This window comes from Nicotiana attenuata, unplaced genomic scaffold (genome assembly GCF_001879085.1).
Source record: "Nicotiana attenuata strain UT unplaced genomic scaffold, NIATTr2, whole genome shotgun sequence".
Lineage (NCBI taxonomy): Eukaryota > Viridiplantae > Streptophyta > Magnoliopsida > Solanales > Solanaceae > Nicotiana > Nicotiana attenuata.
Window position 1 is genome coordinate 226,430 of NW_017671115.1, and position 12,488 is coordinate 238,917.

Consider the following 12,488-nt stretch of genomic DNA (forward strand, 5'->3'; position numbering starts at 1 on the left):
AATTGTTTTGCCAAGAGTGGGTTGCTCTAGTGGTGAGCACCCTCCATTTCCAACCAAGAGGTTGTGAGTTCGAGTCACCCCAAGAGCAAGGTGGGGAGTTCTTGGAGGGAGGGATGCCGAGGGTCTATCAGAAACAACCTCTCTATCCCAGGGTAGGGGTAAGGTATGCGTACACACTATCCTCCCCAGACCTCACTAGTGGGATTATACTGGGTTGTTGTTGTTGTTGTCGTCGTCTTTTTCCTAATATTGTTAATAATAGATTTCTGTTCCATCGTAATAATATCTCTTTTAGTTTGGATTAATAGGCACAACTTAATTAAGATTCAAATGTTATGGTGCATTTTAAGGTATGGGACTGGAGTCCTACATCGGTTTGCAATGTACTGATGTGGCTTTATACAGCTTTCAACTCTCCCACCTTAATAGCTAATTTTGGGGTGTGGTTCACCCTGAGTTGTATTATCAATATAATACTTTTAGAAAGTTCTATATATCAACCCTTCGAGGTTGCCCAGTTGGTCTGGAGGGTGGTCATGTTGAGAGTAGTAGTAGTAGTATAACTGATGTAGTTAGTGGCATAACTTAACTTAATCATAGTTTAGCCAACTATAGTTAGAAGTTAGTTAGAGTGGTTATACTTGTATAAAAGAGAACATGCTACTGTACAGTTGTCATATAACAGAAATGAAGAATTGTTTTCTTCCTAAACTTTCTCTCCTCTATTCTTAGCTTCTAAATTTTGTTTCGTTCCACAAATATAACATGGTATCAGAGCTGATTACTAAGCGATTCTAGGAATTTCTTTGCAGAGTCGAAGCAAATCGAGGGAATCAGCTTCAATTTTTCCTCAATTTCTTCAATTTCTTTCAAATTCGGGAACAACGATTTTGTGATCGGAACCCTAATTTTGCTTCAATTGTGTAATTGTGAGTGGATTTATGCAATTTTCCATGGCGATCGGTGACAATTCCGACGATAGCACCACCGCAGCAGTAGCACCGACTGGAACTGTGAATAGCGAGAACTTCATTCTCGACCATAATCACCCACTCTACTTACATCCATCTGATTTTAAGCCTAAGAGAAGAGCTAATGCAGCGTAGATAGAAAGCAATGTCTCACAGAAAGCAAATAAAGGAGTTCCAACTCACATGTTCATAAATGAATAATATTCTCAGATCCTACAACTATTGAACAAAAGCTCAATTGGTGAATCAAGTGGAACTGTGGAAGCAATGGCAAATACTTTTCTTTACAACAATATTAGCATTCCTAAGTGGATTGTGGACACAGGTTTGTTTCACCATGGAACACAAATAGAAAATGCAGGTCAAGTCAGCTACCAACAGGGGATTCTGCCAAAATTACTCACATAGGGGATCGTCAATTGTCAGGAGGTGACATTATTAAGAATGTTCTGTGTGTTCCTGCCTTCAAGTTCAATCTTTTGTCTATCTCCAAGGTGACAAAAGACCTGAACTGTTTTGCTTCCTTCTTTCCTACATTTTGTGTATTTCAGGATCTCTTGTCTGGGAGGGTGAAGGAGATTGGTAGGAAGGAAGATGGGTTGTACACCATGACCTCAGTAGAGTCACACAATAGGTTGCATACTTGCAAAGCCTTTGCAGTTATCAAACAAGGAGATCCAGATATATGGCACAAGAGAATTGGTCATGTTCCTCTACCAGTTCTTAGTAAATTGCAATGTTTCAGAAATAATATAGACTTTAATAATGCTCATAGGTGTGAGATTTGCCCCTTGGCAAGGCAAACTAGAATGCCATTTTCACTAAGTACTACTAGAAGTGTTTGAAGTTTTTCAACTAATTCACATGGATGTTTGGGGACCCTACATGGTTGCTAACTATAATGGAATAAAGCTTTTTCTTAGATTAGTTGATGATTACACTAGATGGATTTGGACTTTTCTATTGAGACTGAAATTTGATGTAGTTTTCATCCTTAAAAACTTCCTTACTATGACTAAAACTCAATTTGGCAAGTCTGTCAAGATGTTTAGGTCAGATAATGGAAGTGAATTTTTCAATACTCATTGTAGAGAACTGCTTCAGTTACATGGAATCTTACATCAAAGTTCATGTCCTTACACACCCCAATAGAATGGGGTAGTAGAGAGAAGACACAAATATATTTTAGAAATTGCAAGGGCTATCAGACTACAAGGCCATCTACCAGCTAGAATTTGGGGAGATTGTATTGAGACAGCTGTATATCTTATCAATAGAGTACCCTCCACTGTTCTTGGCAATAAATCACCCTTTGAGCTGTTGTATCACAAACAACCTTCCCTATCTCATCTAAGGATCATAAGATGCTTTTGTTTTGCTTCCCTACTACCTAAAACTGATAAGTTTGGCCCTCGAGCTGTGAAGTGTGTGTTATTGGGATATGCAGCACTTCAGAAAGGATACAAGATACTTGATCTTGAGCACAATGTATTTTTTATCAGCAGAGATGTAACCTTTTTTGAAGAAGCATTCCCTTTTCAGAATCCAAAAGTGGGGACCAATCAATCTTTTCTGGATAATCTGGATATGAGAGCATGCCATGATCATAATAATGTAGATCATGAGAATTATATTCCTTCTGCACCAGCTCCTGCTGCTGAATCATTCTCAGATTCATCCATTGCCTCTTCTTCAAAGAATTCACCAATACTTAATTCAGACCAGATGCATTCAAAGTCTCTTCCAATTCCTGTATCAACTACAGCTCCTGAGTTACATGCACCACCTGTTGATGATGTTAGAAGATCAAGCAGGATTTCTAGACCTCCCATTTGGCTTAAGGATTATGTCAGAGCTGGCAAAGTTGTACAAACCAATAGTTGCAGATATCCATTAGCTGCTGTCATAGGCTATGATCACTTGTATCCCAAATATCAAAGTTATTTATCTCAGATCTCATCTGAACAAGAACCCAATAGTTACTATGAGGCTGCAAAAGATAAAAGATGGATCGAGGCTATGCAAGCAGAAATAAAAGCATTGGAAGATAACAAAACTTAGGAGATAGTACCATTATCCCAAGGGGAAAAAGCTATAGGATGTAAATGGGTGTATGAGATTAAGTACAAGGCAACTGGAGAGATTGAAAGGTTCAAGGCACGACTTATGGCCAAAGGGTACAATCAGAAGGAAGTATTGGATTACCAAGAAACATTCTCACCAGTAGTGAAGATGGTAACTGTCACAAGTGTAATCACTTTAGCTGCTGCCAATCATTGGACCATACACCAAATGGATGTTTACAATGCTTTTCTACAAGGTGATTTAACTGAAGAAGTGTTCATGTGCATTCCACCTGGCTTTGTAGGCTCTAACAACAAGTCTTTGGTATGCAAATTGCATAAGTCTCTCTATGGGCTTAAGAAGGCATCTCGACAATGAAATATCAAACTTACTACAACACTCCTTGCCTCAGGATTCCAACAGAGTCACCTAGATTACTCCTTGTTCACCAAAAGAACTTAAGGGCAGTTGGTAGTGGTCCTTGTATATGTAGATGACCTCATTATCACTGGAGATAATCTATAGCTAATACAAGAGACCAAATCACTGTTGCAAGATAGCTTCAAGATTAAAGATTTGGGAGAGCTAAAATATTTTCTAGGAATTAACTTTTCCAGAAGTAAAAAGGGTATCTTGATGCATCAGAGGAAATATAGCTTGGAGTTAATAGCTGATTTAGGCCTATCAGGTTGTAAACCTGTCACTTCACCCTTGAAGTTGAATGCCAAGTTGACCACACTAGAGTTTGATACACACACGTCCTACAACTGATGATACTCTATTAGAGGATCCTGGGCCATATAAAAGGTTACTTGGAAAGTTACTGTACTTTACAATCACTAGACCTGACATCTTATTTGCAGTTCAAACCTTAGTCAATTCATGCACAGTCCCAAATAATCTCACATGGAAGTTGCCCTCAGAGTTGTGAGGTATGTTAAACACCGTCTTGGTCTAGGGGTGTTGATGAAAGTTGAATATTCTGGATCTCTAACATCCTTCTGTGATGCTGATTGGGCAGCATGTCCCAACAACAGAAGATCTATAACAGGATATTTAGTGAAGTTTGGTGATTTCCTCATTTCATGGAAATCCAAGAAACAATCAACAATTTCCAGAAGTTCTGCTAAGACAGAGTACATGAGTCTTGCTTCGACTGTGGCTGAGATTGTTTGGCTTGTTGGTCTGTTTGAAGAGTTAGGGGTTGTTCAACAAGATCCAGTTCCTATTTATAGTGATAGCAAGTCAGCAATTCAGATTGCTGCCAATCTAGTTTTTCACGAACGGAATAAACACATAGACATCGATTGTCATTTTGTGCGTGAAAAGATTCAGTCAGGATTGATTCATACTATCTATGTTAATACTACTGATCAACAAGCTGATATTCTCACTAAAGGCTTAAGCAGAATGCAGCATGGCTACTTATTATCCAAGCTAGGGATGAAGAACATCTTCACCTCCTCTAGCTTGAGGGGGGTGTTGAGAGTAGTAGTAGTAGTAGTATAAGTGATGTGGTTAGTTGTGTAACTTAACTTAACCATAGTTTAGCCAACTATAGTTAGAAGTTAGTTAGAGTGGTTATACTTGTATAAAAGAGAACATGCTACTGTATAGTTGTCATATAACAGAAATGAAGAATTGTTTTCTTCCCTAACTTTCTCTTCTAAATGTTGTTTCGTTCCACAAATTTAATAGGTCATCCATATGGATGACTTGGGATCGAATCCCCCCCCCTCAATGCCTTCTGGGTTGCGCTTGTCGCACAAGGCTTGCCTAGTGCGATTATACCCCCTGTATGGTTTGCAGGCTATTACACAGGGTCGAGGGAGGTTTATATTACCCAGCGCTTACAGAGTGTTTACTTGAAGGGCGGAGGCTGTGGCAGAAGTTGTAGCGGCCGCGGGTTTCCCCTGTTAGAAAAAAAAAAGTTCTATATATCATTGTAATTACCAGTTCCAATACACGTATTGCTCAACATTTTCTGATTAAACCAGTACCATTCAAGATAAAATCAAACACATGATTTGAAAATACCTACAAACCCTACGTGGTATATATACATTCAACATAAGTACGTAAAAGAAAAAACTGAATTGAGGAACTTTACAAGAAAATAAATGCATGAAGCTTCTCCTAAATAAAACATCGCAAAACAGGAGATGAAACCGGTGTCGTTGGCCATAACTTCAACTCAACATTTTCATCAGGGGATAAGTTCAAGTCCAAGCCGCAGAAAATTCTCTTGCTGCTATTTGACTTCTTCAACATCGGTGTCATTGTCTTTCCGGCAACCAACGACGGCGTTTTCTGATGACGTCTCATGTGTCCACCTAAAGCTTGACCCAAAGAAAACTCCATACCACAAATAGAACATTCATGCATTTTATTCTTTTTGGCTTGCATAAGAAACTCTCCGGCTCCGGCGAGTAATCTTGGCCGTTTATGACTTGCACGGTGGCCGCCAAGAGCTTGGAAAGATGGGAAGCGTTTATTGCAAGTCTTACATTCGAAACCATGGTAACAATCTGAAGAAATCAGCTACCATGGATATTTCCCATGGATTGGAAGCTGTAGATCTGAATTCAGAGGAAGAGAGAGAAGGAAATGTCGAGATATTTTGAAGAAGAAGAAGCATTGTTTTATTGCTTTCTTAACCAACATTATATGTACAAATACAATATATATATTCATCAACTCTAATTCTAACTAGAGTTAAACTAAGCTAACCTCAGTTACACTAACCCAACTGCTAGTAAGTTAGTTACATCTAATCTAACTAACTAATGATGCCTAACCACCACAATCATCACTGGTCTCAACACTCCCCCTCAAGTTGTGGGGTATGAACAAGTTTTCAACTCCCAGCTTGCCAAGTAAAGAGTAGTGCTGCACTTTCCCTAAGCCTTTAGTAAGTATGTCTGCCAGCTGCAATTTGGTGTTGATATGATGAGTCTGGATAAGACCTTGCTGCAATTTTTCTCGTACAAAATGACAGTCAATGTCAATATGCTTTGTCCTCTCATGAAAGATAGGATTTGCAGCTATTTGAATGGCTGCTTTGCTGTCACAAACAGGCAACTGAATCTGAACACCCAAATCCTTGAATAATCCTACTAACCATGACACTTCTGCCACTGTGGATGCCATGCTTCTAAACTCTGCCTCTGCTGAACTTCTGGAAACTGTACTTTGTTTCTTAGACTTCCATGATATCAAGGAATCTCCAAACTTAACCAAATACCCTGTGACTGATTTTCTAGACTGTGGACAGGCAGCCCAATCTGAGTCACAAAATGCAACCAAGCCTTCTGATTGCTGTGAAGACATCAACAGCCCCAATCCTGGTGCATTTTTGATATACCTAATCACCCTTAATGCAGCATTCATATGTGATCTTTTAGGTCTATGCATTAATTGACTAAGAACCTGGACAACATAGGCTATGTCAGGCCTTGTCATGGTCAAGTATAGTAACCTGCCTACTAACCTTTGATAAGGTTCAAGATCAGGTAATACATCATCCTTCACTCTTGCCTTTGCAATGTCTTCAGGAACCAGTATGGCTTCATCAAATTCTGCTGTGGTCAGTCTCTGATTGCATTCCAATGGAGTGGATATTGGCTTAGCTCCCCCTAGCCCAGAATCAGCTATCAAATCTAGTGCATACTTTCTTTGGTTCATCAAGATGCTAGTTTTGCTGCGAGCAAACTCTATGCCCAAGAAAAATCTGAGCTCCCCCAAGTCTTTCATCTTGAACTTCTTCTATAGATTGTCCCTAGCAGACTGAATTAGGTTAGGTTCATTTCCTGTGACTAGGAGGTCATCTACATAGACTAGAATAACCACCAAGGCTGACCCTCCTGTTGTGTGAATAAGGAGTAGTCAAAATGACTTTGAACAAAGCCCAAATCTTTAAGAGCTTCTGTCAATTTCAAGTTACATTGCCTTGAGGTCTGCTTCAGACCATAGAGTGATTTCTTTAGCTTGCATACTTTGTTCTTGNTTTTTGAGGGACAACTATGAGAAAGGCTTGATCACTATGGAGTTTTGTGCTACTGACAAGCAAATTGCTGACATCTTCACAAAAGCCTTAGGTAGAGATCACTTTGAGAGGAACAGGTTGGAATTAGGGATGATTAAGATCACCTAAAAGGACCAGTTCAAGGTTAAAAAGAAAAAAATGAAAAAAAATTGAAAAACAAATTTTGGTTAGAAAGTCAGTAAATTGTATAATTAGATTAAATCTTGCTCAGTCTCATACTTTCCATAGTATACTCTTGTGCCATATGTTAATATGACTCATTAATCTCTAATGATATTTTCTCTATTTTGGCAAATTTAGACTTACACAAGAGAATTTTCAGTGAAGAACCTGGTTCATCAAGATAACACAGTATGTTTTCTACACTCTGCATAATTTGAAATAACAATATTTGGATCATGAGCAGAGTCCTACCAAATACCAAACTCCTTTTGGACTTATCTGTTACAAATGAACCAGTCTCATTCAAAAGAGTCCCAACCGAATGGAAGTACCTAGATTCTAGGGATACACTCCAATGTCTCTTCAAAGTTGAATTTCAGTTTGATTAAAACTTCTAAGAGTCTGAAAAGCTGTAGTTACCCCATCAATTATTCTCCTGTATATTGATCAGCTTTAGTGTATTCCTTACTTCATCTCCCTCAAGCGGTCAAAAACTCTTATTGTTCTTTCATCTTCCAAACACAATCTAATTCTCTTCTCTTCCATACCCTAGCCCAGATATGTCGAACACCTCTGAAAGTCCTTCATCACCACTACAGGAAACCACTTCCACACCTTCTACAATACCAATCTCTAAGAAAAGTAGAGTAAAGATGATGGCTCGTAAGATTGTCACTGAAGGAGAGCAGTTCAAGAAAATAAACAAGCAATTGAAAGCAGGTAGGGAAGAAGAATCCTAGAAATCTGAAGATTCATTTAAGTCTGCTACTAAGGGGGAAAAAAGTAGGTCTTTCGAAACTGAACAGGTATCTTCTGCTTCTAAAGTTACTCCTGAAATAATTTCTGAAGTTGCTGCAAATTTGGAGAATAGATTTGTACTGGTAGGATCTATAGCAGGTGTTGAGACTACAGAATCTGGAGAAGTTGGTGGTAAAAATAAAAAAAAAGGAAAAGAAAAGGAGAGCAAGGGTGCTAGGAGTGTTGTGAGGGGAAAGGGTACAAGAGTGGTTGATTCTTCACCCACTCATATTGGTCTAACAAAAGAAACTGATGCAATGGTTGTTTGGGGAGAGGAATTTACTGAAATAGAAGAGAGTGTGAGCAAAACAGGGGGAAGTGGGTCTGGCGAGCTACTGAGGGGTTGGTTCAACTTGAGAAATATAGATGAACCTGTTCCATCTGAACAGGAAACCCTCTTGGACCTACTGATAGGGTTATCAATGGCACCAAAACTCATGTCATTCCCTATGGTTTCATTCTCACAACTGTGCTTGCACATTTCAAGGTACCTATGAAGAAGTGGGGTTAATACTCTGCTTGTTTGCGATTATAAGGTCAATGACATTCCTAATGAACCTGGTTCATCTAAAAGGATACTATCAATAGCAAGGTCAGAGCTCTGGTATAGAAGAGTGAGGCAAAGGATATTGAGATAGCAAGGCTGAAGACACGATTGGTTGAGGTAGAATCTGATAGAGATGTTCTCAGAATTGAACTTGCAAGGGAAAAGGAGAAGAATGATGGAATTCTTCAAGACATGCTGAAACTTCTCCAAACAAATAACCCAGCACCTACCTCTTCCAAGCCTTAAATCCTAGCCTAGTGTAGATCAACCAATGACCCAGTTCGGGACGTTTTGTTTCTTTTGCTCATGTTTTCAATATTTTTATTTCTTCTTATGCTTTGTGGTAGAATCTTATCAATCATCAATGAAATTCACTGTTTTTGCTCTAACTGTTTGTTCATATTTCTTTGATGGTTAAAATTCTTAGCTTGATCTATGATGATTAATTCATGATTGCATTTGAAGTAGCCCTAGTGGCCATGAGTAAGCTTTAAAATCTGGTTATATCACATTTTTTATGCAACTTTTCGATGATGCCAAAAGGGGAAAAAAGGTTGTGCTTTAAACAAGTGATGTTTACCCTTTGAACAGTGATGTTTATAACCTAATGTACCTGGTTCTTCAACTCAGCATTTTTACTATCACTTTCACTAGCCCTAAGTTCCAGGTTTTTGCACTTAGCTTTCAGAATCACACACTCCTTAGAAAGTTGTTCCTTTTCATTGTTTATAACCTCAAATTCATCAATGAAATCTAGAAGTAACTCAGCGAGACTTTCTTTAGACAAAAATTTAATCTTGTTTTTAAGATGAATTATACTTACCTCAGATTCCTCATCGGATTTCCCAATTGCCATAAGTGCTTGTTCATCTCCATCTTCATCTTCTGAATCATCATCTGAGCTTTCACCCCAAGCAGCAACCATAGCCTTTGTTGATCCTTTGTTCTTCTTGTGATGAAACTGTTCCTTCTTCCTGTTCCTTCGTTCAGCTCTTTCCTTCTTCCATTCAATTTTCCATTGAGGGCAGTTTTTGATGTGGTGATCAGTCTTCCCACACTTGTAACACCCCTCATTGGTTTGTTTTTCAGGAACCCTTGGTTTGATGTAGCTTTCACTTCTTGAAGGACCATTTTCTCTCATTAGGTACTTTTTGAAATCCCTATTGATCATAGCCATCTCATCATCTTCTAGGTCTGAACCTTCTGTAATTTTAAGAGCCAAACTTCTCTCCTTCTTGGGTGTATCCATCTTCCTGGTTTGCCTTCTCAGTTCATNGATAAATTCCCAGCTTGTTTCGACCTAGAATTGCGATCCGCATTGCTCGACTCCACACAGAGTAGTTTTCTGGCCCTTTCAATTGTAGTGAAATCAAAAATGCTCCTGAATTGTCGTTGGAATTCAGGTATAGAGGGTGATTATGACCTAGCTTCTCCGGTTCAGTGTTGTCAATGGTCGCCATTGTTGATCCTCCAAGTGAGCTTCGTGAAATCGGAATTGAGCAAGGAACTAAGACCACACTAATGGTCGTGTTGGCTCTGATACCATGAAGAAATCAGCTATCATGGATATTTCCCATGGATTGGAAGCTGCAGATCTGAATTCAGAGGAAGAGAGAGAAGGAAATGTCGAGATATTTTGAAGAAGAAGAAGCACTGTTTTATTGCTTTCTTAACCAACTGTATATGTACAAATACAATATATATAATTCATCAACTCTAATTCTAACTAGAATTAAACTAAGCTAACCTCAGTTACACTAACCCAACTGCTAGTAAGTTAGTTACATCTAATCTAACTAACTAATGATGCCTAACCACCACAATCATCACTAGTCTCAACATAATCTCCATCTGTTGAAGTCGTATTGTTATTGTTTAAACGAGATAAAAGCATCAAGGCGCAGTTAGCCATGGCTTCTGCTTCCACTTGCCTATCTTCTTCTCTGCTTCTTTTCATTGCTATCATAATATTTATAAGAAAAAGAATGAATATTCGAATATATTTTTGTATATCAAGTTAGAAAATTTTGAGAGAAATGTTAGAATGTAGAAGTGAGGGATACAGATACACACCACATATACTATATAGGTTGAGCTATATAAGCTTGTAGTAGCTGACTTTTACGTGTTATTCAAAGCATGATAGTTTAGTTGTTTAATTTTTCTTGTTGGTTAAGTTCGTCAGATTTAATGGGTCGTTTTCAAAGTGGATATATATAAAGAAATATTAGGTTTGAATTGAGCAGTTGAGATTGCTGACTCGCCGCGTTTGAGTAATTGATGATATTTTCAGGTCTATTTCGTTGAGGTTTCTAGAACACTTCTCCAACACAGCTTTCATGCGCTTGACAAAAAGGGTTGCAACAAATAAATAAAACGAATGTGCAAACGTAGCCCGAAAAGACATAAGCGCTTATGGATTCCTGGCCCATTGATTAGATTCGGAGGATTTGCATCTATACCCGCTTTTTGGGTCACGTTTTAACTTGTGCTTGCTTTGCAAACAAATTTGCAAGCGTACCCACTTTTTCGCGTAACTTCAGCATACGGGGCTGAAGTAGCAAAGGAAATCACGCAAAACTTCAGCATTCTAATAGACGAGCCTGAAGTAGCAAAGGCAATACGCTGAAGTTTTTTTGTCCCGGATAAGATGCTGAAGTTATTTAGTTTATTTGTAAAAACTTCAACACTAAAATAGCTGAAATTTTTTTGTCCTGGATTCATTAGTTTTGTCACAAAACTTTTTCAAAAACTTCAGCAGAAGATTCCGAAGTTATTTAGTTCATTTGTAAAAACTTCAGCACTATATAAACTGAAGTTTTTTTGTCCTGGATTCATTAGTTTTGTCATAAAGCTTTTTCAAAAACTTCAGCAGAAGATGCTGAAGTTATTTAGTTCATTTGTAAAACTTCAGCACTATATAAGCTGAAGTTTTTGAAAAAGCTTTCTAACATACTAGGTAAATAGTCACCTTATTCTTTCATAGTGTATTACTACTATAAAATAATCAGAATGCCAACAATATCTAAATCATAAATTTTGGAAACAATAAACGTGAAAAGAACAGAATTACGTGGAAATATTCACAAATTATGTCTACTAACTTACGTAATTATTTATAATTTATTTTTAAATAATCTGATAAACATACTTATGGCAATCATCCCATGGACTGAAGTTTCATAGCAGCGAAGAAGAAGAAGAAGAAGAAGAAGAAGAAGAAGAAGAAGAAGAAGAAGACGAAGGAGGAGAAGGAGGAGGAGAAAGGGGCTGAAGTTGTTTAACGAATTTTTACAATTGTTTAAACTTTCAACAGTTGTTAATTTTAATAGTAAGTGCTTTTGTTAAAATTAAATTCTAGAGAAATATCACGAAGAATAATAGTAGTTTGTGTCTGATAAAATAAAAACGCTTTTGTCATTATTAAAGGAGTAGCTTTGTGTTTGTTCAATCTTTTGAAAAAAGTATTTTTGAATATAAAATTACAAAAAAATTATATATATAAAGATCAGCTATATAATTTATTTAATAGATACAACAATAATAATTAAGCCTTAGTCGCAATCCGCTATATGAATCCTCACTTCTTTCTATAAACTCAATTCATATTATTAAATAGATAAATAACATTATTATTTATCATGAAATATTTAATTTATTTTTAAATTTTTATCTAGTTAAATAAAAAATAATAATAGCAAAATACATAAAAAATTTAACCAATATAAATTCTATTAGTGATAAATATTTAGATGATTTTTACATTATTAATGTATTTAAACCTAAAATAATATATTACTTATTTATTCTAAGTTACCAAGTAAATAAATTTACTTACAATTACCAGAACACCTAGCCAGATGTGAGAAGTGAGGATTACTCCTAACTGCATATTCTAAAA

General features: G+C 37.2%; 1 protein-coding gene across 1 annotated transcript; it reads right to left on the bottom strand.

The window, feature by feature from the left end:
- Positions 1–5,171: 5,171 nt before the first annotated feature.
- LOC109206000 (zinc finger protein ZAT12-like) lies at positions 5,172–10,746 on the bottom strand. Its single transcript, XM_019368765.1, has 2 exons — positions 10,428–10,746; positions 5,172–5,576 (listed from the first exon to the last, which is right to left on the bottom strand). Exons 1-2 carry the CDS (start codon positions 10,551–10,553, stop codon positions 5,172–5,174), a joined length of 531 nt encoding a protein of 176 aa, XP_019224310.1. The 5' UTR covers positions 10,554–10,746.
- Between the last annotated feature and the right edge of the window lie 1,742 nt (positions 10,747–12,488).

Coding starts and splice junctions, on each gene's coding strand:
- LOC109206000 (XM_019368765.1), bottom strand. CDS start 10,553: ATGATAGCAATGAAAAGAAGCAGAGAAGAAGATAGGCAAGTGGAAGCA. Junction 5,577..10,427: donor CTTCAACAGATGGAGATTAT/GTTGAGACTAGT, acceptor TATCCATGGTAG/CTGATTTCTTCAGATTGTTA.